The sequence below is a fragment of the Centroberyx affinis genome, unplaced genomic scaffold (assembly GCF_046629955.1).
Source record: "Centroberyx affinis isolate AG114_WGS23_722 - 3 ecotype Tasmania unplaced genomic scaffold, CSIRO-AGI_Caff_v1 ptg001031l_1, whole genome shotgun sequence".
NCBI classification, from domain to species: domain Eukaryota; kingdom Metazoa; phylum Chordata; class Actinopteri; order Beryciformes; family Berycidae; genus Centroberyx; species Centroberyx affinis.
The window spans coordinates 87,501-113,935 of NW_027279590.1; the positions used below are offsets into that span (position 1 = coordinate 87,501).

At 43.0% G+C, this 26,435-nt stretch overlaps 1 protein-coding gene across 1 annotated transcript in view; it reads left to right on the forward strand.

The window, feature by feature from the left end:
• LOC139647016 (C-myc promoter-binding protein-like) overlaps positions 1-26,435 on the forward strand; it is a 63,116-nt gene that overhangs the window by 2,395 nt on the left and 34,286 nt on the right. Inside the window, exons 2-14 of the mRNA XM_071522823.1 lie at positions 1,043-1,289; positions 4,336-4,405; positions 6,195-6,364; positions 10,414-10,682; positions 11,788-11,854; positions 12,088-12,146; positions 12,778-12,922; positions 13,102-13,277; positions 14,111-14,211; positions 15,645-15,860; positions 18,732-18,877; positions 19,182-19,220; positions 26,138-26,271. Coding sequence (XP_071378924.1) covers positions 1,043-1,289; positions 4,336-4,405; positions 6,195-6,364; positions 10,414-10,682; positions 11,788-11,854; positions 12,088-12,146; positions 12,778-12,922; positions 13,102-13,277; positions 14,111-14,211; positions 15,645-15,860; positions 18,732-18,877; positions 19,182-19,220; positions 26,138-26,271 — 1,839 coding nt within the window. The remainder of the gene's footprint in view (positions 1-1,042; positions 1,290-4,335; positions 4,406-6,194; positions 6,365-10,413; positions 10,683-11,787; positions 11,855-12,087; positions 12,147-12,777; positions 12,923-13,101; positions 13,278-14,110; positions 14,212-15,644; positions 15,861-18,731; positions 18,878-19,181; positions 19,221-26,137; positions 26,272-26,435) is intronic.

The window sequence follows — 26,435 nt, forward strand, 5'->3', positions numbered from 1 at the left end:
CTGAGCAACAAAATTCTGCTCTTTTCAGCTTTTAGAATGTGCCAAAAACGCCTGTTGAGTTCCACTTTACAACACTTGAAACAGTAATGGAGGATAAGTGTGTGATAGAGGCACGATGGGGGACTTTACAATCACGGCCGCTTTCATGTACCTCTGAGTACTTGCTCTTGTGTGTGTGTGTGTGCTCTTGTACTTCTTTTCAATTCTAGTCTGAGTTAATATGGGCATGATGTGACTGACAGTGTACATATAGACAGTATATGCATAATGGGAATTGTGAGTGTCTGTGAGATTGGTGTTGAGCAAACAGGCACTCTGTTCACTCTATTATTTAAGAGTCATCTCCTAATGTAATAAAGGATGAACCATGAGGTAGTCACCATAGAAATGGCTGTTATGCTTTCAGTCACCAAGCTAGCTCATTACTGTTTGTCAAACAATATTTCCACAAGCCTTTCTCTCATCAATGAAAGCACATTTTATTATATGGCAGAATAAAATCATTGTCTTTGCAGCATTTATACACAGCTAAAGTACCTATTTGAAATGGTCATACGTACGAGTAGGTCAGCAACTAACCACTATTTCCGTTATTGATCAATTTATCAAGTCGATCAATTTATCAAGTCGATTCGATGAATTGATTTATCATTTAGTCTATAAAATGTCAAAAATGACAAATGCCCCTCACCAGTTCTCAGAGCCCAAAGTGATTCTTCAAATTACTTAGCCTGACCAGCAGCCAAAAAAACCAAAGTATTCATTTTTTAATGAGATGAAACTGAGAAAACCATTTGTGAAGCTATAACCAAAATGACTGAAACGATTAATCGATTATCAAGATTATAATCGATTAATTTTCTGTCAGTTGATTAATAGACTAATCGTTTCAGCTCTACATGAGTATGTAATTTTGAATCTTTGTAACTCTCGATGCCTTAAACGAATGGTGCTGAGTCACTGTTGCTGCCCTGACATTCGTCCCTTGCGTTTGTTGATAAGCGATTGTGATTGGCTGGCTGCTGTGGCTCCTCCCCCCCAGGGTGCTGTACGAGTGGAAGGAGCGTCTGAAGCAGGGCTGCCACCTCATCCAGACCACGCCCTCGGGCCGGCCGGCCAACATCAGCAGCACCTCGTCTCAGCGCATCTACATCACGTACCGCCGCGCGCCCGAGAGCCAGCCGCACGCCGCGCTGGCCGTCACCGACATCTGCATCATCATCCCCGGCAAGGGAGAGACGCCGCCGCACACCTTCTGCAAGGTGGAGAAGAACCTCAACAGCAGCATGGTGAGAGAGGAAGCTTTCTTTTCCCCCCGTTGATGTTAAACAAAGTGAGAGTCACTTAAAGGAAAAATCCACCCTAAAACACTTTAACACAGTAAAAAAAAAGAACAGCTACTGGGGATGCACCTTGCATTTCTGTGCCCATTTTGTTGTTTGTTGTATTTTTCTTCAACAATATTTCCAGCAGCTACAATGGAGTTTGATATCAGAAAATGTATCAATCTAAAACAGTGGTTCTCAATCTTTTTATATCAAGAACCCCTAATTTAGTCCACATTAGGGCCACGGACCCCCATTTGATGCGATTTTGTCCCTCGGACCCAAATCTGAGAATATCTTTATTGTTAGATATGATTTTGTCCAGAACTCCATGACTATCTGTATTGTAGGGAGAGAGATAACAGTGAAACTATGATCAAAATAGTCAGTCTCCTACATTCTATAATTGTTCTTGTAAATTAAATCATGAAGTCTAACGATTCATCAATTTGCTGGGGACCCCCTGGGATGCCCTCAAGGACCCCTGGTGGTCCCCAGACCCCACGTTGAGAACCACTGATCTAAAACATCAGCGGTAAACATCAGGTTTTTGGTGTCAGTCCCTCAGAATCAAAGAGCGAGGGCTTCTTTCTAGAGCCGCCATTTTGCACCGAGAGACGTTCAACAATCATACAGGGAGAAATCCATCGTAGAAGAGGAGAGAGACCAATTTCTCCACCCACAGGAGCAGGAGAGAGACCAGAATGCAATGCAGCATCAAGATATATTCACAAACTAGTTGGCTAACTAGCTATATTTATACACCCGTACAACAAACTTGGACTGAAAGCAACAAATTCAATTCCCTTCTCTGGGGGTTGTTGAAAGGCATTCTGGGAAACATAGGAAATCACTAACTGCAGTAGAAGTAGACGAGGCAGGTTGAGGGAAAGTGGGTTCCCCCAAAAAAGTAAATTATAACCCTTCATTACAAAATAACTCCTGGGATGTGTTGAACATCACAGACTGATGATGCATAACGCTGTAAGAGAATCTGCGGGGGATTTTCCCCCTTAAAGTCACACCATGACATTTTGAATGTTAGCAGGCTTTATTTCTTCACCGGAGCCTTGTCTGAAATTCAAAATGTCAAGGTATTCTTTAATCAAAAGCCCGCGCTCCTCAACACCACTCCACTGCCCCGACTCCCATAAATCCTCCTCTGTATGTTGTTTCTTGGAGGAGAGTTTTAAATTAGTGATATGAGCTCCCACAACTCTTTTCAGCAATATAAGATGACATTTAGCCTTAATGTAATAGCTTTGAGTAAGCACCAAATGCTGGCAAATTCTACTTTTCAAAACTTTTCCTCAACTAAAGAATTTTACTAAGAATTTTAAATCATATATCATATCATATGTGTATTGGCTGCTGCTTTTGACTTGCCCCAGGGCTCCCTTGAAAAAGAGATTTCGATCTCAATGGGACTCACCCGGTTAAATAAAGGATAAATAAAAATAAAATATAGTGGTATTTGGTGTCTGTACACTCCAATTGCTCACCTCCCATTTACACATTTATTATTGAAAATGTCAGAATGGATCTGAGAATAGCCCCTCTCTGTCCTTTGTGCTAAAATGTAAAATGGAAGTGAGCAGGGTGGAGAGTGGGAAGCGGGCAGATGTGTAATCCTGGGCTGAAATAGGATTGCACTCGCCTTTCCCATTCTCTTTTTGAGTCAATTGTGTTTTTTCAACAGTGGAGAGAGATTTTAGCCCCCGGGTGAGACGCTCCAGCCGGCTTGTGCATCCAATTAATGGAAAGCTGTCCGAAAACGCCCTTCATGGCCTCAGGACGTTTTTTTAACTGTGTGTGTGTGTGTGTGTGTGTGTGTGTGTGTGTGATTGTGTTGTTTCAATCGTCTTTCTCTTCAGCGAGATAACGCACTCTACTCCTGCAGCTGGTTTCCTCTTCAGCTAGTGCTTGTGTTGTAGTGAAATACCTCTGTCCACTCCACACACACACACACACACACACACACACACACACAAAACATTAGACTGCTGTTCTATAAAAGTCCTTGCTGTGTCAGCTTTGTCTGATTTTGTCATTGGGGGGTAGAATAGGCAGGCGATCCCCCTGAGAAACCTGTGTGTGTGTGTGTGTGTGTGTGCTGCACATGCATCTTAAAAGCTCTGTAAGCATGGAGTGAGCGAGCCAGGAAGTAAACCTGTGGGAGAAACAGAGCATGAGAGGAATCTGCAGAGACTTATGGTGCATGGAGTAGAAACTGATGATATGATACAATAAAACTAGGACTTATACAATAAAACTGGGACTTATATACACTAAAACTGGGTCTTAGCTCCACTAATCTTTCCATCTGTCTGATAACATGCGAGCTGTGAAAATCACCCTAATATTTCAACATAGCACTGGGAGCTCATGCTTCATGTCCAGCTCTTGATTGTTAAAGATTTTATGCAAATTTTACTCGCTAGAGAAAGAGCACTCTCTCCTCACAGCAAATGGTTGTCACAAACAACCCATTTTTAGGTTGTATCATCAATCCTCTGTATGCTAATGAACCTGCATATGTCTGGATGGTAATGCCTGGTCCATTTTAATTTTCCAAAATTATACGGTTAGTCCTTCAGTGTGATTGGCAGCAGGTGGAACTGGCAACTAATAACTCAATTCAATAAACTTCATTTTAAGTCCAGTGGATTTTGTTTCTATGTGTTTTTTGGACATCTTATTACCTGGGTGACTGAAGTGAATGTACACAGACAGAGGGATAATGCATCCTTGCACTGTGTTGCACTGTTCGAAGAATTACACTGATTGACCTATTGGGGGCGCTATAATTAAAGGAATTTTTTTAACGCAAATGTGATATCTCAGACACAACTGGAGCGATTTTTACGAAACTTGGATGGATAATGCATTTGGTCACTGTGTTCCAGCGTTCATGGGGGATGACATGTTGACATCTTGTTCCATTTCTCTTCTCTTCTCCTCTCCTCTCCTCTCCTCTCCTCTCCTCTCCTCTCTTCTCTCCTCTCCTCAGTGGGGTTCCTCAGTCTACCTGTGTTATAAGAAGTCTGTGGCCAAAACCAACACAATAGCCTACAAAGCAGGTAAGCCTTCCTAATCCCCTCGCTGTGAGCTCACAGTTCCAGATACTGATGTGTATCTCCCGTTCCTGGTAACAAAAGACGCCAAATAGCCATGAAGTCTGTAAACACCTTCTCTCCTTTCTCATAATTTCCCAGATCACTGGCTGTGTGCTAGGGATGTGCAAGAGTAACCAAATATTTACAGAATCATTGCAGAGTTTTGCGGTTAACTGTAAGATCTGATAGGAATGTTGTCCAAAAAAGATGTTGAAAGCTTTACGGACAGACGGTTTGGTTGTATGAACAATTGCATCGGTTTAAAAAAGAAAAATGAATCAAAGTTCATTTTTTGCTGATAAACATTAATTGCAGTGACGTTATTGCTTGTTTTTGCCTCTGCTAAACTGGTGCTACTGCAGAATATCTGAGCTGCAGGAGAACAGCCTCTGCTAGCAGGTTCCTGCTTGTTGAAGCATGTTGATGCGTCAGACTTTGAGTTGGGAGATAAGCCTCTGCACGCTGGCATTCTCCCCTTTTTAAAAGGTCTGGTTGCTGTGTAGTTAATTGTAATATGAGACTTAATTCAAATGAAAATCCATCAGACTTTTCAGTGCCGAAACACTGACAGAAGCAAATCTCTGACTCACTTAGGTCCTCGTTTTCTGATAACACTGTTTGCTCGGTGTGGGTGTCTTTTGGCCCGGCCTTAGATTGGCTGGCTGATGTTTTGTTGTACATGTCTTCAATATGCAGCAGACTGCGAATGGAGCGATCCTATCTGCGTCTCAGTAATGCCTTGCATGAGTCAGACTAGAGATAGGAACTTTCTCTTCGACGTTTTAGCCCAGATAGAGTTTTGGAAAAGGACTTCACCCATCTTTATTTATAGACACTTTGACCCAGAACTGAACCAACTAATATGGCTGTGTTGGTTCCGGTATAAATGGTATAATATGGTAAATATGTAGAGTAAATCGGGACATTAGCTCTTAAATATTGGTGGAAAAATGCGAATCACATGGTGCAACGCTCTCTGTCAGTTTTTGTTTTACTTGCTGACCGAGCGTTCACAGCGATGACACTTTGTTTTTCCGTCAACTACGCTGTTCTGCAGTTCTGCACCTGCAGGTCTATGGATAAATAATTGAATCAGATTATGTTCATTTAGTGTTCAATGATACAGTACCTTGGAAAATATGTATATTTAAATATGTACATTTATCACTGCACTGGTAAATGTGCACTTTAATGTGTGCACATGTACAATTTTCCAACATTCAACATGAAATTCATATGTGAAATGGATCCTTGTCGACACATCAGAGTGGTTGGTGTGAAAATCTGTTACTGGGTAGGTCTTGACTTTTTTAACTTTACGAAACATTTTGGGTAGGACTTTTTTCGGATGATTTTGTTTCGTTTTTTTCCCCCCTGAAACTAAAGCTTGACGAATACAAAGCTCTAACCAAAGCCAGATGTAGCACAGAGTTAAGCAAGGGTACAAAATAAAATCATTACTTAACTCTCAGTTCTCAGTTGTATCCATTGACAATGACTAATTACCCAAAAGCCTAATTACCCAGCAGTGATTGCTTATTACAAAGCGGGGCGTTTCTCTTGCAACATTGATTAAATCACGTCGTACATTATCATTGTGATTATGATAAATTGGGCTTGTGTTGCTCCGTTTTGAACTCAGAGGAAGGGGCGGCAGAGCGACTACATCTGCTCTTAATTGATAATCACAGAGGAGAGTTCGCACTTTGCAGCTCTGTGAATTGAGTCGTCACTCTGTTTATTTTTCCTGTAGGTTTGTTCAGCAGATATCCAGAGGAGGACTACGAGTCGTTCCCTCTGCCGGAGTCGGTGCCTCTCTTCTGCCTGCCCATGGGAGCCACCATCGAGTGCTGGCCGGCTCACACCAAATACTCCCTGCCTGTGTTCTCCACCTTCGTCCTGACCGGAGCCTCCGGAGAGAAGGTGAGATGGATGGATCAAACAGAGAGAACAGGCGTGCTCCACTCTCAAAGTTAAACTTCATCGGGGTGCCGACTCGGAAACATAAACTATAGAAAATTGTCCGCACTCATGTCGTATTTATTTATGACAGTCTTTAATTTGCACAGCAGCTACAGCAACATATGCGTTTCAGTCCTTGGCCTTCCTCAGCGGACCAGGGTCCTCAATTATCAATCAAGCAATAACTGTGCTTAGAACATAATAAACATAGGAAAATACAACAAACATATTTACATATATATAGTCTTAAGTATGAAAAAAACAATTGCAGCCACTGGTTATGGACACATTGCCATCAGTCATTTTTATAAGAAGCAGGACAATGTTAACTCCTCATTCAAACCATTGGGAGACTCAGTCTGTAGCCGGTGTATCCAGTAAGCTTCTCTTGGCAGAAGTCTTCTATCTCTGTCTCCTCCCACAGCTACCTCAGTACCCCGAACACACAGCCTGCAGACCTCATGGCCAGTAGCAGTGAAATGTCTGGCTATGGGACACTGCTCACCTCTGGTCCTGATGTTACTCTTATGTTCTGCTCTTCAATTCCCTGCTTGTTTTCCCAACATAACAAAAGCCACAAGGACATTTCAGTAAATACGCCACATGTGTAGTTTTACATTCTACCCATGACTTCGATTTTTTTGCCTGATGGATGGAAGAATGGACATTCTCTCTCTCTCTCTCTCTCGCTCTCCCTCTCTCTCTCTCTCCCTCTCTCTCTCTCTCTCTCTCTCTCTCTCTCTCTCTCTCTGTGACTTCCAATTGTATATGTTCCACATAGTTTCTCACAGTGCCACAGCAGGGTTTTCAACACACTGTATGTTGTATATTTACCTTGTTCAGTGGTTGACGGTAAGGTTGGCCCAGCAGGCTGATGGTGGCAATATGAAGGTGTTCATTCAAAAAAAGGAATGGTTTATTTAAATATCTAATGATAAGACCGTAACATCTTCCTAAGAACTGACAACTGGCTACTTGTGACGGCATATTAATTGCCCACAGGTCAAGGTAAAACCTTTCAAAATAAAAGCATCAGCAATCCATTACATAATTACACATGTCTATAAATTCTGTAAATGAACTAGGACATGAACCAAACTGCAGGCAAAAATTAAACTTGGCAGTGTTAACAAAATGGCTCTGACACTCTCAGTCTCATACAGACAACAAACAGCAGCTCAGACAGAAGCAGCAGCCGCTGACTGTTGCTCCATATGAACAGACTGTAACTGCCATCTAAACAGCTGACAAGGCCGCAGACTCACACACTACGGCGGGGCGCAAGAAAACCACAATGCAGTGCGTGCCAGAAGGGAAAGTGGGTCAGGCGTGCATAGTGCTGTTGTCAAGTGAAAACCTTGTAACAACAAATTTTGGTCATTTTTATATTTTCACTCCAAATGAAGGATTACATTGTTCCTTTATGGACTGAGAAGATTCTACAACGTCTTTGGCTTATAAAACCCTTTCAGAACTCAAAAAATATTGTTGTCAAGCTAAAAACAAGGCTTAACTGGGGATACAAGATTTTCACCCAACCGCAACTATATACATGTATACATTACCTCTCTCTCTCACACCCCGCTGCCCCCCTACCCACACACGTACACACACACACAACACAGTTTTTATTAGGAGCTTCCTGGGTGTGTTTTCTGTCCTCTCCCACCTCATCACATGTGGCAGTACCAACTTCAGAGTGTATAGTTAGCAAGCAACCTGATCTGAAACTGATCTTCAGATTTTACTAAGATATTCCTCAGGCTGGGGACGCACCAGAAGACTTTTAAAATCCTGACCTGTTCTGAAAACACATTGCATCACACACATAACGAAACAAATTGTCATCTTGTTAAAAATGTTTTGTCTACATAGCCCTTTAAAGACTCTAGGGCCTCTAAGACACACACACAGACACACACACGCACACACACACACACACACCCCCTCCCCACTCTGCTCCTCTGTGGGTTTGAGCAGCGGTCCAGTTGGGATAAGGCCTGTGTTTACACATATTAGTGAATTACGTGGTGAAACACAGTCGTGATTGAAAACAAATAAGATCCAGATCCTGCTGGTGTTTGGACAGCAGCGGCCGGTCAAACCTCCTGTCCGCTGCTGCTGGTTCCTGTGTGTGTGTGTGTGTGTGTGTGTACAGGTGTGCGCATGCATGTGTGTATTTTCACACGGGTTTGGAAGGGCTGTAGCACATGCAGGGGGATATTTTACTGAGAGCAGTGTGTGTGTATGTGTGTGTGTGTGTGTGTGCAGTAAGCTAACCTGTGTTTTCCTGCCCCAGGTCAGAGGGAGACTCAGCAGGTCTCTCTGCTCCACTCCCTGTTAAACTGAGGTGTTACCTGCTGACCCCCCCCCCCACACACACACACACATCATTGTACTTCTATACTTATGAGGACCTTCTACCCTAACCCGAAACCTGATCCTAATTCTAATCTTAACCCTAAACCCAAGTCTTAACCCTAAACTAGACTCTTGAAGTGAGGTGAAGACCGGCAAAATCTGGGAAATTTTATATAGTTCATACACTGCCTGTCAAAGGTCTGGAGACACATTGTCTTTTCTAAATTTTCAAAGTACTTCAAAGTAGTTTGATTTTCTCTGTTATTTTTCAGTTAAGAAGTGAATGTGGCAACATTACAATACAGTACAGTGCGAGATCACCTCATGAAGACGAAAGACGAATAAATTGCTGAGTGCAGAAAGTGCTTAGTACAATAATTTGTGCAAATTCAGCCTTCTAATTGCAGTGCAAACAAAAGAGTCTTTGAATTTTTTAGTCCTCTGAGTTGGAACTCTATCTTCTACCTGAAGGTAGAAGCTCAAACTCCCTCTGCAGGGGGGGGTCAGTACAGTCCAATATGGCACGGGCCTTCCTTACGACCTGTCGATCGTAAAGGTCAGAGAGCTGTGCTTGGTTCACCCCAATAACTTTACTGGCCACTCTGACAAGCTGACCAAGCCTATTCTTATAGGCCAGATTCAGGTTCCCAAACCACGCTACAATACAAAAAGACAGCACAGACTCAATAAAAGTTCTGTAGAACAGAGTCATCATTTTGGTGCACACATTAAAAGAATTCATTTTTCTCAATAAGTAAAGACGTTGTTGTACCTTCTTAGAAATGGCATGAAGAAAGTGTGAGCAGCAGTTCTGCTGAGGAGGTTTTTCTGATGAACATATAGTTTAATTGTTTTAGTGTTATCGTTACAAATATTTGCATGTATGATTTTCTTTTCCTCAAACTAAACCCAGTTAGTCTTAAATGGGGTTAAGTTATTGCAAACCGACAAAGAAAACAGATTTATTAAACATTTTCAAAAGCTGGGTGTCCCCAAACATTTGATGGGCACAGTGAATGTGTTCATACAGTAGAATCATTCTGCTCTTCAGCAAACTCAACACTCATGCTTGAGCACAACACACACACACACACACACACACACACACACACACAAGCGGCCTCAGTCCAGTCATCAGCAAACAAAGACAGGAGGCAGCACATCAGAAACTGTTAGAAACTGACCCACATAGCCCGCCTAGCTAGCCAGCAGATAAGCCAGTTAGCTTTGATCTGTGTGCGAATGGGAACGTCTCATATTTCCAGGAAGCAGAGGGGATCTGGACGGACTGATGCTGACACCGGCTAGCTAACCGCTGTTTGTTTGGCCACAGTTGGCACTTACCGTATCGAAGTTCAATAGAAGTTAAACGTCAACATCAGCACTTGGTTTATTTTTTTTCTGTGCGTATTTAGGTTTCCGTCTATTGAACAGCTCCCTCAAGGATGATTTATTTCAGTGCAGTTGAGCTTACATAACTGTCTGCTCCATTTCTATATTATTTGGCCAGTTCTTGTCTGGAAAATATTGTTAGACACTGACTGTGGACTTGTTTGAATTACACTTCTTCTGTGCGTTTCTATGTGTGTACATTCTATAGATTAGATGGCGTTATGTGAGCTGTGTGTCCCTCATGTCTCCTGCTCCAGGTGTACGGAGCCGCCATCCAGTTCTACGAGCCGTACCCTCTGGAGTGTCTGACCGAGCAGCAGTGCTCTCAGCTGGGTCTGCTCGCCCCGGAGCCTCACAAGCCCAGCCCCGCCCCGAGCCCCACCGCCAGCCCCGCCCCCCGCTCGGTCCACACCAACAAGTGCATCTGCCTGCTCTCCCATTGGCCCTTCTTTGACGCTTTCCGCAAGTTCCTCACATTCCTCTACCGCTACTCCATCTCCGGCCCGCACGCCCTGCCCATCGAGAAGTGAGCCGTCTTCATTATTTTCACCTTTTGTCTGTTCTGTTTTTTTTTTTTTGCTTACCTTATTGATATGATTTATTTTTCTGTAACAGCTACTCAATATAATTGTTAGTTTTGCACTTTGTTCTTTATTATTCCATGCACTTGTTCTGTGTGAAAAGCTGCATTACTCTACAGTGTATTTCCCTACCAGAAATGAATGAGCAAGCTTCTTCTTTGATCAAAGTGTTTAATATCTTAAATCTTCTATATGGTGTCAGCTTGACTAAATTAAAAGGAAAAATCCACCCTCAGATCTTCCACTGTTCATCATCAATCTGTGATGTTCCATGCATTCCCAGGAGTTGTTTTGTGTAGTGTAGTAATTTGTTTTTTTTTTGGTGTGCCCTCTTTTCCTCACACTGTCTTGTCTACTTCAGTTAGTGATTTCCGACATTTCTCAGAAAGCCTTTGAATAAGCCTCAGAGCAGGCCTGAACTTGTTGCATTCAGCACATGTAGCTGTAGAGAGCAAAAGCGATAACATTGTAAGAGTTTTTCGATCAAGAAAAAGTGTGCGTTGCGTCCTTTACTTGAATGCAGCCTGTCTCTCTCCTGCTCCTGTGGGTGGAGAAATTGGTCTCTCTCCTCTTCTACGATGGATTTCTCCCTGTATGATTGTTGAACGTCTCTCGGTACAAAATGGCGCCTCTAGAAAGAAGCCCTCGCTCTTTGATTCTGAGGGACTGACACCAAAACCTGACGTTTACCACTGATGTTTTATATCCTGAAACATTTTCTCATATCGAACCTCGTCTACAATTGGCCAGTTATCCACAGGAATAAGAAAAATACACCAAACTACTTAATGGACCCAGAAATACAAGATACAGGATATTGGCAAAAGCTGTTAGTTGTACAGTAGTGTTGGAAGGTGGATTTTTCCTGCATCAGACGTTCAGTGCTGACTTTGCTCTGGTGAGGTTGTGTGTAGCAGAAGATTCATGCTATTCATGTTTCACTGCCGCTCATAACTCTTACCCATCTGAGCGGGATGCACTGACACATTGTTCCGCCACCCACTGCTGTTATTTTTGGCCTCACATCCCCCTAATTCTTCTTCTTCCCAGGCACATCTCTCATTTTATGCACAAAGTTCCCTTCCCTTCTTCCCAGAGGCCTCGGATCCTGGTGCAGGTGAGTCTAGGCGTCTGCAGCGAAACATTTCCTCGATGTTAACTGTAACGCTTGTTGCGTAAGGTGCAGTTTAGACCTGAGTAGTCATTTTGCATAGAAGTGTTCTTATCAGGAGGCGTTTTGGATTTCCCGTGGGTTAGTTCAGCTTTTCCATTATGGATGGGTATTTAAATGATGCAGTGCAGACATTTTTACCTGGAGGGGTTTCATCTCACTTTCCAACTTTTCCGCAGCTCTCTCCTCACGACAGCCTGATGTTGAGCCAGCCGGTGTCTTCTCCTTTACCACTCAGGTGAGAGCTTCCAGGCCATATCTGACACCGCCGGTCTGATTCTGATGAAAATTGGAGGGATGATGCATCTTATTTATTAATCTCAGGGCCGCCTGCGTCATTCCTGTGGGACGACATGTTTCATTTGTTTCCAATTTGTAATAGAGATATAGTGTAGAGTTTTCCTGGTTCCAGACTCCTGAATCAGTTTGAATCAGATTTTGTCGAGCGATTCAGAGAGTCTGGTGTTTCCCTCGTCAACGGTTTGTTCTCGCTCAGAGAAACAATCGAGCCAATCAGCACCTCATCAGGCGGGACTAAAGTTGGTGACATTTTTTCATTGCCGTTTAGATTGGCAGATTAGATTTCTTGAATTTGAAATCACCGCCTTAACCAACATATTGTCTTTGCAAAGATGGCTAACCATGGATGTAGAAGTTAACCAGCATCAGTGTGACTGAAGTAGCGTCAGAGCAGCCCGATACGTCAGTCACTAGTGATTGGTTCAGGGGAAAATCAACACCCCCCCCCCGCACAGAAAACGGCTAACGAGGAGGAAAATCTCAGGCTGAATATCAGATTCGTTTTAGAGTATAAAATTACATGTATTGTATGAAGTTAATTGAATTTCGTGCATTTGTGTTTTTCACAGCGGCGGTCGATTCTCCACGCTGCTCCAGAACCTCGGGCCGGAGAACGCCGTCACCCTGCTGGTGTTTGCGGTCACAGAACATAAGATCCTGGTCCACTCCTTACGACCCGCGGTGCTGACGAGCGTCACCGAGGCACTGGTGTCCGTAAGTAACTGGACTTCCATGAACTCAAAAGCCTACTGAAAGCCGCAGTTAGACGTGCAGTTTGTTGTGTTTTTGTGCCTTTTGCCAAAGTGACTTCTGTCTGTCTTGTGGACCACAGAGGGAACCTTGCTTCTGTTTTATCTGTCTCTATGTTTCTTCCTCCTCCTCCTCCTCCTCAGATGATCTTCCCGTTCCACTGGCCGTGTCCCTACATCCCCCTGTGCCCCCTGGCGCTGGCCGACGTGCTGAGCGCCCCCTGCCCGTTCATCGTCGGCGTCGACTCGCGCTACTTTGACCTGTACGACCCGCCGCCGGACGTCAGCTGTGTGGACCTGGACACCAACACCATCTTCCAGTGAGTAAAACCCTCCCACAGCTACGGAGTTAATACAGCAAGCTGTTGGCACTAGGAATGTTAAAGGATAAGTTCAGTGATTTTGGACCTATAGATAATTAGTCTCTTCCATACCTGTAGTTGTTGGATCCACAGACAATATTTGCTCCGGAGTCAGCTGTTGGTTGAAACAGCGCACCCCGGTGCCTCTTGCTGCTGACAATGAGTCCAAATATATAATAATAGAGCTGAAAACAGCAACACAGCTGGCCCGCTGTGTGGATATTAGTTTATATCATTATGTCTCAATGAATTCTCCACATAGTGCACATTAGTTTCAGGATCGGTTATAAGGTCTGATATCGCTTATTGCAGGTATAAATCTGTAAAATGTGTAGGAATTTTCACAGAACTTAATCTCTCTGCACTGCTCTGTTGACTTGTCATGGTGGATATTGTATAATACCGTGTGTGTGTGGGTTCATCCACAGTGCACTGAGCCACAAATGTATAGTGTTCCCTGCTTCCCAAAAAGCTCAACCCTATTGCCTTTGCTGCCTTTTTTCCCAGACTGCATAACTGCCAGCTCATGAGTTCTAACTTTAGAGACCAGGCCATTTTCCTAGCGGTTGGAAGGAAATAGTTATTTTTACAGTGTCAGCCTCGTTTTAATATGAAGAGAATGCAATTTTCTGGTGTGTCGGGTCAGGTCAGTAATGGTTCACATCATTTTTGGCCTCGTTATCAGCCAGACGGCTTTCGGGTGGTCCGAACTCCCCCGAGCCACCCGCTACCCATGTTGGTTTTGGCCTCCCAGCCTCTCCAGAGCTTAGTGTGTGCTTCTGCTTTTCCAGCAACGAAGATAAGCGGGCCCTCACATGGAAGATCCTGCCAAAGAAAGCCTGTAAATACCTAATGAATGTGCTGAGCAATCTCTACCAGCAGTTGGCCGACGGTGAGTAGTGAGCTGAAACATGAACCGATAGAACAAATGACTTAAAAAATAGAACGTGTCAGTTGTGGCGTGGTTACCATATATTCATGTCACCGCAGCTCTTTGTTGGTGTATCATTTTCAAAGGAGATCTGTCTTGCCCTTTGAATAAACTTTTCCATGATGCAGAATCATTTTTGTGGTCAGTTGAAGTTTGAACAGCAAGTCAAAATCCAGTCTGAAGAGGATTTACTCTACCAGTCAAAAGTTTGGACCCACCTGATTGAATGCTCTATGTTTTTCATTCTCTTAAAGCCATTTTGATCTAAAGGCTTCTGCTTAAATGCTTGAAATTAGTTTCTTAGACAAATACAAATAGTGAAGTTGACCCTATGTATGAATTTCTTTCCAAAGCCTTTGCTTTTCCATCAAGGCAAAAGGCGGCTACTTTAAAGAATCTAAAATATAAGATAGTTTTGATTTGTTTAACACTTTTTTGGTTGCTGCATGATTCCATTTGTGTTATAGTCATAGCTTTGATGTCTTTACTATTATTAAATAAAGAAAAATGTGTGTCCAATCTTTTGAGTGGTAGTCTATGTATCTCCTCTGTCATTCTGGTCTTTTTTGGGAAGATTGTTCTCAGACTCCATGGTCGACTTCCCCTGTCCGACACTGAATGCAATCAAAGGTAAAGGACAATTTAATGCATCTGTGTCTAATTAAGGTCTTTAGAGAAAATGCTAAACCAACAGCGTTGTCCGGTTGCATTTTGGACTTTTTGAGGCAGATTTTTATTCTGCTTCCTCTATAGTTTGTTCTCCATACAATCTGCCTTCCATTCATTTAATTAATTCAACTAATTGAAAGGAATAAAGCCAGCAATAATCCCATCATAGCATAATTTCCTAATTACCTGTATGCCCTGCTATTGTACTCGTTATGTTGCTGTCAACTTTCTGTGTGTGTGTGTGGAGCACACACACACACACACACACTGCAGAGACCATAAAACCTGCTGCTTATTGAGCTATAGAAATTGAATAATTGAATTTTCTGATCCAGTGAAGTTGAAAATCTACCCAGCCGCTGCCTGAGAGTGCTGAATATTGATATGGCTGCCAGAGCTTTGAGTTGAAACTTTTAAGCCTCAAGGACCTTTGGAAACTCAGACATTATCTTGTGTTTATTTATCCTAATTGCGTAATCCTAATCCTCAATTGCAATAGTAGCAGTGCCTGATGAAAGTCCATAGTTTGCTTCAGCTGGCATAAAAAAGTCCTTTCACTCATTTGCTTTTATCGTAACGACTTCATCAAATTGCAAATGCTGCAACATTTTTCATTTGACAGTTTCCATTTGAACTGCTAATTCTGCCTCTGTTGAAATACACTGAAGGGATTCTGTCATGTACATGATATTGTCAGCTGATCATGTTCCTGTCTCCTGCTGCAGGTCAGCACCGGCCTGATGGGCTGCTGGAGCTGAGCATGAGCGACTCCTCAGAGCTGAGCTGTGGGAAGAGCCTGCACACGCTGGAGCTGGAGATCCAGGAAGCCTTCCTGCGCTTCATGGCGGCCATTTTGAAGGGCTACCGCTCCTTCCTGCGCCCCATCACCCAGGCGCCTTCCGAGAAAGCTACAGACGCCAGCTCGCTTTTTGACTTGCAAGGTATATGGACTGAAGTCCTCATGACCAGGGTTTGGGCCATTCATAAACTGAAGTGAGAATGCATGTTAGACTCCAGTTCAGCTCCTGTAGTGTGAGTGTTACAGTCTCCCAGCTGTAAGGAAACAGAATGTGAACTGAATTGGAATGACAGGAAACAGAACTGAATTCCATTAAATTCCATGAAAGTCTAAGAGTAACTTCTAAGAGAGTTTGTCTCAACTCGCTGAACATTATAAATCAAACATTATGAATCAAACAAAAGACATTTCAACAAATCAGTTACATTCAATCATAATGTATGATTGCATGTTCTGCATCAAATACCACCCGAAAGGTTCCTTTAACATTTTATAATATTCAGTATTGATATATTGATATATTGATATAACAATACTGTAATCTCAGATATGTGGTAAGAAAAAAACAAACAAAAGATTGAATGTAACAGAATTTCATTGAATTAAATTAACTGAAATTCCAATTCAATTACAGTTCTGCTTACTGATGTCTTATTGTTTTTTTTTCTAATTACAATTCCAGCTCCTCAGTTGAATTGGAATTGATGAGTTAATTCATGAATTGAACCTAACACCCCCAACCATAACGTCAACGTCAAGTCCACCACTGGGATTTGAAGGGTGAAATACAGTTAACTACCTGGTGAAACAGAAGACCAGGATCCAGAACCACTGCTCAAGATTGTGCGACATATTGACCACCAGGCAATTTGTTAGTGTTAGAATATGATCCATAAAGGCTTGCGTTGTTTACATTTTCTGCTCTGCAATATACAGTATATCCCACTTGTTAATCATTATTCAGTCTCCTGCCAAGGCTCTGAAGCCAATTTGAACCACAGCCACAGCGTTACATTGCATGATTAGCGATAATGAGTCTATGAATATAGAAACTAATAGTCATCGTCTGTAGCACCTTTCCTCACTACAGCTGGCCTGCCTCAGAACCAGATGGTGTTGTTTAATACATGAGACTTCATGAGCCCCCCCACCCCCCACCCCCCACCTTCGAGTAAATACACACAAACAGTTTTGGGAGGAAGGCTGGGATTTGGGAGGATGGGGGGGGGGTGGAGGGTTTGGGGGTTCAAGGCTGTTTGCAGGCTGGGAAGTTAGCGAGCGAGCGCTGCAGCTGCTAAACGCTCCTGAGGCTGCAGGCTGCTTCTGCGCCACAGCCGGGGGAAACTGGCTATCAGCTGAAATGAGCCGGGGTGATAGCCATAGCCAAGGTCGTGTCCAATATGAGTTATATGATATAGCAAATAGTGCACAGATGTTTTTTTTAAAGAAACCGCTGCAATACTGTTGCATAGTGACTTGAGGAAAGGGACGAAGTGTTTATGCATGAACCGCTGGAGGATTTTCGGACCTAATATCCTTAACGATGCCAAAGTGCAGATTATGCATTTCTGTACCAACAAAGACTTTTTCCGATGGTTTGCGCTCTACCGAGTTTCTTCTAATTTACATTTGTTTCTGTCTCGGGTCGCATCAAAGCTAATACTTGGTGGATCTGTCATAATCTACGTTCCTACATCATCAGTGTCTGTGGTTATGAGCTGTTGATGATATTAGGCTAACACAAAGTCTGTCAAATAGATAATATCAGTGTCCTAATGTTGGCTTTGAGAGTGTTTAGGTGACTTGAGTGCGAGAATGACACTTGGAAAACATTCCCAGGCAGCAACATCTGTAATGTCACTGGTGGAATATCAGGTCACCTTACTGTTCTGGTGTTACTCCGCTATTTTTGACCCTATTTTCCCATCTTTTTCTATCATACCAATCAATGCTGACCAAAATCTCGTCAGTTGCTTCACTATAGAGCTACCTCTGTCTTGTTTGCCTAGTTGTAGCTCTCCAGTACTGTCCTGTAGGGCTAATGGACACGCACTCTGTAATTAGACATGCCAGTAAAAAAGATGTAAATGAAAATTATCTAAAGTCATGTCTCATAGAGTTGTTGTGATGCTGCCTCGGCCGTTTCTTCAGCAATTCCTTGTTCCCTCTGCTTGTAAACATGCATCGCTGTAAGTAGTGCAAAATAAAGTTGTCAGGTCATGGATGAGCTCCAATTTAAATCTCTCATTACAGAGTGAGTGCCAGTATGTTGAAAAAGACACTCTTTGATGCTTTTAGGGTTTTGGAGTCCATTGGACTGTTAAGACTGGATTGGAGAGCTGCACACAGGCAGGAGAGACATCAGTGGCTTTATAGTGAAGCAATTGAAGATATTTGGTCAGAATTGATTGGTATGATGGTTATGCTTTAAATGTCCTCCCCCCTTTATCATCTTAATTGATTGGTGTTATGGGAAAGTAGGGCCTAGAAAGTGAAAGTGGCCGGAGTTGAGAGATCCATCAGCTGGTGGAAGTGTTCCTCAGCAGGGACGCAACCCGACGCTTGGCTTCCCCCTCTGCACCGTGAGCCAATGTCCATCCATCCTGCTGCCGGTCCCACAGCACCAGGCCAGCTGCTTTCAGCACCTATTAGGGAAGCTATTCACCATGTTGTTGTACATCCAAAATTGTCCATTACGCTAATAACATTGTGTTGGCTTGCATTATCCAAACCAAGATGAATGTAAGTTATACATGGGGCCATTTGTTGGATAATTGATACATTCAGTTATTTTTAACACAATGTCACACACCTCGGGAAGAGGACCTTGAAGACTTCTTGTGAAGGCTGAACTTTGTTAAGCAGAAGAAATGTATTGAGCGATGGAAATAAACTTGATTCTATAACACTAACTGCTAGTCCCTCTACCCCTCTTCTCCCTGAAGAATCTCATCCAGGCAGGATAAGCTCATCAGTTGTGTAACTTAATTTCTTGAAACTTTTGTCCCCTCAGGATTCCTGAAGAGCCGCGACCGCTCACACCAGAAGTTCTACTCACTGATGACCAAGACCCAGATGTTCATCCGTTTTATCGAGGAGTGCTCCTTCGTCAGCGACAAGGACGCCAGCCTGGCCTTCTTCGATGACTGTGTGGACAAAGTGAGCTTGGTTTTTTTTTAGATTTATTTTGATCTAGTGGAATTAAGCTTCTCACATCTTTCTCATTTTCCTCTTCTCTGCCATTTCTAGCACTCTTTCGCTCATTTCTATCTTGCTTCATTGAAAGCAGCTCTAGTTTTCTCACCTAGCTTCTCCTCAGTGAAGCTATAGGCCCAGTAATATTGGTGTTTCCACCCTCTGCTGCCTGCCTTCACCTGTCTTTAACCACACATGCTTCTCTCCTGTCCTTTCCCAACTTCTTGTTTTTCTTCCTCTTTCCCTCTCTGCCTCCGTTTGTGAGCAGCTCTACAGCTCAGAGCGCAGTGCAGACAAAGGAGGGAAGGTAAGTGTATTCATTTTTGGTAGATTGTGTTCACCTGTTCTGGTGATATTTTGTGTTTATTTGTTTGGTGCATGGTCACAGCAAACAACAAAATTGGTTTAGTGCCAGTAGCATGAAGGAAATATTTGGGACCATTTTGGACTAGTTTTTGGACCTGCTAGAAACAAGTGGAACATCTTCAGAAAGCCTTCCAGCACTTCAGCTTTACTCTGATAGTCCCACTCTCTTGTCAATGTGCAAAGTTAAATGCTGAGTTCCATATAAACCCCACCCTTAAACCTTACTAACCTTCCACCATCTCCACTTTGACCGCTCTGAATATCAGAATATTAGATAATGTCCGCATCTAATTTGCCGCAGCAGCAGTTTGGCCACAGATAGCGAAAGTGCAGTTTCGCTGAAAACCCACGTGCGCGGTTTCTCAAGATGTCCGTCCTCAATTTTTCATGACCGGAGCGAGTAAGGGCTTTTTTCGCCTCAGCGATTTCTGAAGCACCGATGGAGCTTGAAGTGCGGAGTTAGTTCCTCTACACTCCTTCTCCTCGTATCCCCCAGCGTGACAATACGAAGAGCCTGGGCGAGGCTGTCGTCGGATCTTTTGTGCTCCGCTGGGAGCGCTCGGAGTGTCTCGACCCGGTCCGCTCCCAGGCTGCGGCTGCTCTGTCACAATGTATTTGTGCATCGAAGGTTACATTTTGTGTGTTTGCAGTCGCGGAGGTGGTTACTCGACTCCCAAGTCACGTCTGCAGGGCCGCTGGTTTTTGCAGGTGACATTTGTAACAGACTCTGTGAAGTAGACTTGGCTGTCCTTGGTGTGTGTGTGTGTGTGTGTGTGTGTGTATTTGTGCGTGTTCTGGCTGTAATTGAGACATGGTGGAGGTGAAAGCAGAGGCCAGCGTGCAGAGCCTCTTCCTCCCTGCTGTCCAGGCCGGAGGTGAGGACCGACTCTTTCTCCTCGTCTCCCTGTGTCAGAGCGATGGGACGCTAATCCTCTGACTGTCTTTCTGCATCGTGTCGGGATTACACTATCTAGGCTCTAGGAGAGGAAGCACACTGCAGGACTCAGCCCACACACACACACACTCTCACACACACGCACACAGTCATATACACTGTCACATGAGATAAGATAAAACTTTATTGATCCCTGTGGGGAAATGAGGCCATTGCAACAGCAAAAGAAAGAGGATTCAGTAGGGGAAAAGACAAATAGAACATAAGCACACATAGAATATAAAATAAGCTATAAAAACAATCAAATGTAAACAATTGTAGGGTTCGATAAACGTATCCTGGTGCCAACGCATGGTAAGAAGATATATTGGAAATAGAGTATGGATCATTAACATGTATGGATTAAATTACAGTTTTTACTGCATTACCTACTCATGAAAGCAAGTTAATCTACAATCATTCAGCAAACACTCTCTGTCTCTCTCTGTCTCTGGTGCACGTATGCAAACATTCCCTTGGAAACCTTCATGTCTGATCCAAATGAACTGAATGTTCTTTCAGACACAAAGACAACAAGTTCCTGTCTTAACTGTCTTGTCTGGTTGTGTTCTGTCTGAACTGACAGGAGGCAGCAGATTTCTCCTCCATCATTACAGCTGTCTCTCTGCACTGTGGAGCATTATAGGTTGGCTCCTATTCAAAACTCCTTCCTTGCATATCCACAGTTAAGGATTTCATAAAGTGTGTGTGTGATAACGATAATGATATCGATAACGATAAATGAAACGATAATTTGTGTATTTTTCTAACCCCAGTGCAGAAATACTACATTCACCATTAGTGTCATATAGAATGTATACTTTTATTTTGAAGGTAAACGCACCTTACTTCTGGTCTTATTCTGTCCTCTAGCTGGCTTGACACAGCTGAGTCTACACTAGCTCTAATACTTTGAAGCGCAGCTTCACTGTTTCTGCAAAGTTAGCTGGTTGACAAATGTATTAACCGAACACACAGACATGTAGAAAATTTGGTCGGTGAGAGAGAGAGCCAGTGTCGGTTTTAGGTAAATGTTCAGTATATTACCCAGCCGTGTGTGTGTGCGTGTGTGTGTGTGTAAATCATGGTGTGTGCACTGCAGGTCCCTCAAATGTTCTTGAATGCTAATTAGAAAGCTAATTGAATTATTTAAGTTCTAGCATACAGTAAAAATAGTCTTACATATTTCATGTTTCACATTTCAGAGGTCTTAAGATGTTGTTTTCAGCAACAAACTGACATTTTTAAGTAATAATTTACCTTTGTCAAGTGGTGCGGCACAGTTTAGAGTTTAGATAGGGAAGTTGTGCAATAGTGGAAAGGTTGCTGGTTTGATCCCCAACACTGCCGAAGTGCCCCTGAGCAAGAGCACCGAACCCCCATTTATGTTTACCAACCTGCACCAAAAACGATTATTAAACACTAGCTGAGATGTTAATATACAATGCAACAGGCAGTTGATTGCAATGTGCCATGTAAAGAATGGAAACCCTGAACATTATAGTAGCCTTTACTATGCTGCGTTAGGCACAGGAGACACTGTAATAATTTTGCCTTAAGCCTATGAAACGGGCTTCACCCGGCACAAAGCAACAGATGCTGCCATCTCCCGCACATTCCTGCTTTGACCTACATTATTATCAAACTACTGTCAGGCTAACGAGACTAAATTATGAACTTAGCAAGGGCTTCACTTCCCTGCCATGCTTAATGAATAAAAAATTGCTTATAGTGCTAAAACGTGTCATTATGCAGTTCTCACTTCATGAGACTTCCCCCTGTGGCTCATAATTTTTATATCCACCATAATGCTTAGAACTCCTGCTTTGCAAAATTGGAAGTCGATCTATCCGTTCCACTGACATGGCTGTAGCAAAATACATGCAGCAACTCCAAATATCACTGGTGAAAATGATAGGTGACTTTTTCACACTGAGACTTCCATTGTGCACACAGTTTCAGTTTACCACTGTAATGTCTTCTGGCACTTCTTGTAAACCAGATGGATCATAATTTTTTTCCAGCCATGTGATGTTATGTCGATGCAGCGGAGTCCTCGTACCGTAACGCCTTATTTAGACACCATGTAGATGTGCTTATAAAAACTTCACTGTCACTAATGTCCCTGCTGAGTGGAATACAGTCTCTTGATTGTATTTTTGTGGTGAAATTACATTGTGACACTAAATACTTCCTAAAACTTTAAAGGTCCCATATCATGTAAAACAGGATTTCACTTGCCTCTGTGATGATAAAGGAGTTGGATGGTCTATCTACACATGGTGAAAGTATCAAAACACACGGCCGCCAACTAAATCCACACAATCCATATTAGAAAAGCGAGCCTCTAAACGAGCCGTTTGGACTTCCGTAACTTTGTGGCGTCACAAAGGTTCGCTCATTATCATTTTTGTAAGAAATAATAAACTAACAAAGTGTTTTTTTCAAAGCGGTTGAGCGGTTGTCATTGTTTATTACCGGAGAGTTTTCCCTACCTGTAGCCGCCGGGCCGCGGTGTCTCATGTTTCACTCTTGAAACGGTTAGCCAATCAGAACAGAGTTAATATTAATGAGCCTTAAAGACACGGCGACAGAAACAGCCTGTTCTTGGTAAGGCTCAGAGAGATGCTGGAAAATGAACGTGTAAAAATGGACTGAGTGTTTTTGGTACATGACACCACACACACAGCTTTGAATGGACCTCAAGACAAAAATGCTGGAAAGTGCAGAATATGGGACCTTTAAATAACTTGTGGAAACCCTGATGATACATGGACAGCATCAAATGTTCGTTATTCTACGTAGAACTATGGTTTACCTTAGAACAGCAGTTATCTGTAGCAGAATAAACTTGCTGCTCACACACTGGCCCAGCTCCCCCAGGCCGCAGGTGTAGATTTATGGAGTCCAGGCTCACCGGCCAAACAAGTAACCTATCGATCCGTCTTAACACTTCATAAATCCTCTCTGTGCTGTTGAGGTTCTCACGGTCTCTGACACATTCTGCACTCCTTTTACTTTGAATCAGTAATGTGAGGAACAGTCAAGCACTGTTTCGTTCTCACACGCACAGCCCGCTTCTTGCTAGCAGGGAAAAAGTGTCCAGCGTTTACTTTGATCCTTTTCTAAGAGTCTTGAGCAAAGCATTATTTTTTGGCTATTACCATTTGTTTGTCAAGTGCTTCTCCCAAAGACTCAGATCCAGTTCCTGAGTGCAGAAGCCTAGCCAAGCATTCACAAACCACTCTGAATTATTGAACCTATTATTGCAAACAGCATTCAACAACAAAAAAATGAAATGGTGGATTTTTTATTACTGGGTTTTATGTGCTTAGTAGCAGTGTGTAGCAGCCCTAAGCAGAAAAGAAGACTTTGGTGGCACCTGCTGCTGCCTACATGTCAGTTTTGTATATGCTGTAAGTGTAAGCCAATTTATCAACTAACTCACCAATTTTAAGTTTCTAGTCCCCTTGGCAGTAAAGGAAGTGTTGCACTATATAAGACAAATGGAGGGAAGATGGAGAACTAAAATGCACAGGGTGGTGTGCCCTTGAAGAGCTGCAGATATTCCGACTGTAAAATTGAGTGTGTGTGTGTGTGTGTGTGGAGGGCAGCTAGGATGACAAAGGGAAAGAGAAGGGAGGTGGAGAGAGACGAAGAAATCAGGCAGCGTTCAGAGGGGAAATCTAGGTCACCTGCTGTCATGCTGCTTCAGCCTGATGATCCACTCTCCCAGACCCTCCTGTCTCTGTGTGTAGATATCTGCCAATGTAGTGACAGCTAGACAACTTCACTCACAGGAAAATCTTTTTTTTTTTTTTTCAATGGAAGTGTAAAACACAAAGGGTCTGTTCACTTCCGAGCAAATTTCATGACGCTACTGCCCATGAAACCTGTGGAAAAAAAAACAAAAAAACTGTCACCACCTCGCCTTACAACCACGGTGCATGAACTGGAGAAAGGTAGAAAAGAACAAATTCAGCAGCAGAAAGCCTTCATGATGTTTACATGACAAAGTGTTATGGGTTCTTGTGTCCTCGTTTGACCTAATGTCTAAAAGCCGAAGTACGATTCCAGAACAATAGAACGCAAAGACGGAGGACGGATAAGGATCTTAGAAGTTTACTTGCCAATTGAGGATGTATGGGATGGCCTCTTGGCTACTTGGGATCGCCACTTGGCTGACGATAATGAATGGGAAGTCCCAAGATTCATTGTGAGAATGACACATCATGTCCAAACAGCGCTTTGGTCTATAGCACTATAAAGGAGATGGGGTCTCCAGGGAATCAGGCGGTTAGAGTTGGCTCAAGGTACAGATGTGTGTCCTGATTAAAGAACACGGAAACAGACTTTCCCAGTTGTGTTGATTTATTTTAGGCTGCGGTCTCTAGCAATGATACAAACAAAGGAAAGCTATCAATATAACAAAACACAATACGATTAAGTACATACTCATATGCAGATAAGGACTGTAATTACTAATCTAAATGTATCGATGACCAATTTACTGCTAGCATACCACCTCCCATAAGGTTTATAAGCTAGAGAAATTACTGGCAGAGATATGTATGCAGAGTTACCAAATAATCACGCTAATATCTGGTTTGCAGTTGTAAATATTAGCACACTCACCTTGAGCATTTACACACAGCAATAAACAAAGGTACCATAGGTGAATGGTGAAAACGGGAGAGGAAAAACACCACCGTCTTAACATCAGCCACGCAGACGAAAAAACGGAGCTAAACTTCACGTCACCGGACCGTAACGCGGTAGCTCCGGTGAGTTCAGGGTCAGTCTGTAAATAACAGCTCCGGTGAGTTCAGGGTCAGTCTGTAAATAACAGCTCCGGTGAGTTCAGGGTCAGTCTGTAAATAACAGCTCCGGTGCGTTCACTGAGGTGCGACGGAGTAAATGACTATCAGAACGAAGCAAACAAAACTTATAAGGCACTGGACAGTCAGTTGAATCGGCTGGGAAAACTAACAGCTGTGAGTCTTAACATGAAGCACACAGTCCATCTCAGGCTGTTTGGAAGCTTCTCTGTTCTCAGGCTCTTCAGAAGTTTTTTTTCTCTCCAAGACGACTTGGTAAGAACGTTCTCCTCAAGCGTGTCTACTTTGCATTCTTGGATTTTTCATATTCTCTAGTTGGTATAAAGCTTCATTGTTGACTCCTTTGACGTGACCTATTTCTGATTGTCTCAGACTCTAAAGAGACAACAATGGTATTTAAGAACCATTGTCTCTCTGTCACGCAACCTTGATGACAGCTTTCTGCCGTGTTGGTTTTTAATTACCAGTGAAGCCGTTTTTTCTAACATCCATCGACCTTCAAGAGCTGAATTTGTTCTTCCTTTCTGTGAAGCCTATTTAACAACTGTGTATTGTTGAAAATGTGCTGCTGGTAAAACAGAAGATGAAGCTGTTTTAATGCTGGAGTTGCTCAACTAATTGTTTAAAAGCACAAGTCTGGCGTTCTGTGCATTACATAGTCCCGGTGTGGCATGGTTAACCGTACTCTATGGAGATAATTAGTCTGAGTGAAAAGTGGATTGCTGTATTACACAAATACACCAGGTAGTGTTGTTGCTGTCCACAAATTAGCACAAGGTATTATTTGGAGGTAGTTACCTTGCTTTATTTGAAGGCCAGATCCTCCTGCTTCTTTCACTATGCTGCTTCACTGAGAAATTATTTTAAAGGTGAATAGTCTTATGTCATGTCACAACCCCCCCCTTGTGCAAACACTGAAATATTGATATTAAAGAGGATAATCTGGAGGGCTGTTGAAGTTCCCACCTGGCCATACTCTGTTGTCTGTCAGCTGTAATAGATGACCGGTCACAGCACCGCTCTCCAGAGATCTCCACTCATATGTGTGTGTGTGTGTGTGTGTGTGTGTGTGTGTTGGTGTCCCAGGTGGACGGCGAGCGGCCGGAGGAGACCAGGCTGATAGAGATTGATGAATCGCAGCGCAGCGAGCACACGGTGTTCATCACGCCTCCGGAGCTGCCGCCTCTGCCTGAGGGGGAGGAGCACCCACTCTGCTACAGGTAACCGGCCAAATTAGGGATGGGACCATATATTGAAATACAATATATCGCAATGCAAAAATGTGACAATATGCATCGTGGGTCAGAAAAATGAATGGTGAGATCAGCTCCATTTTATTCTGCTGTAGTAATCACAAATGAGACGCTTGACCATCACAATTTCA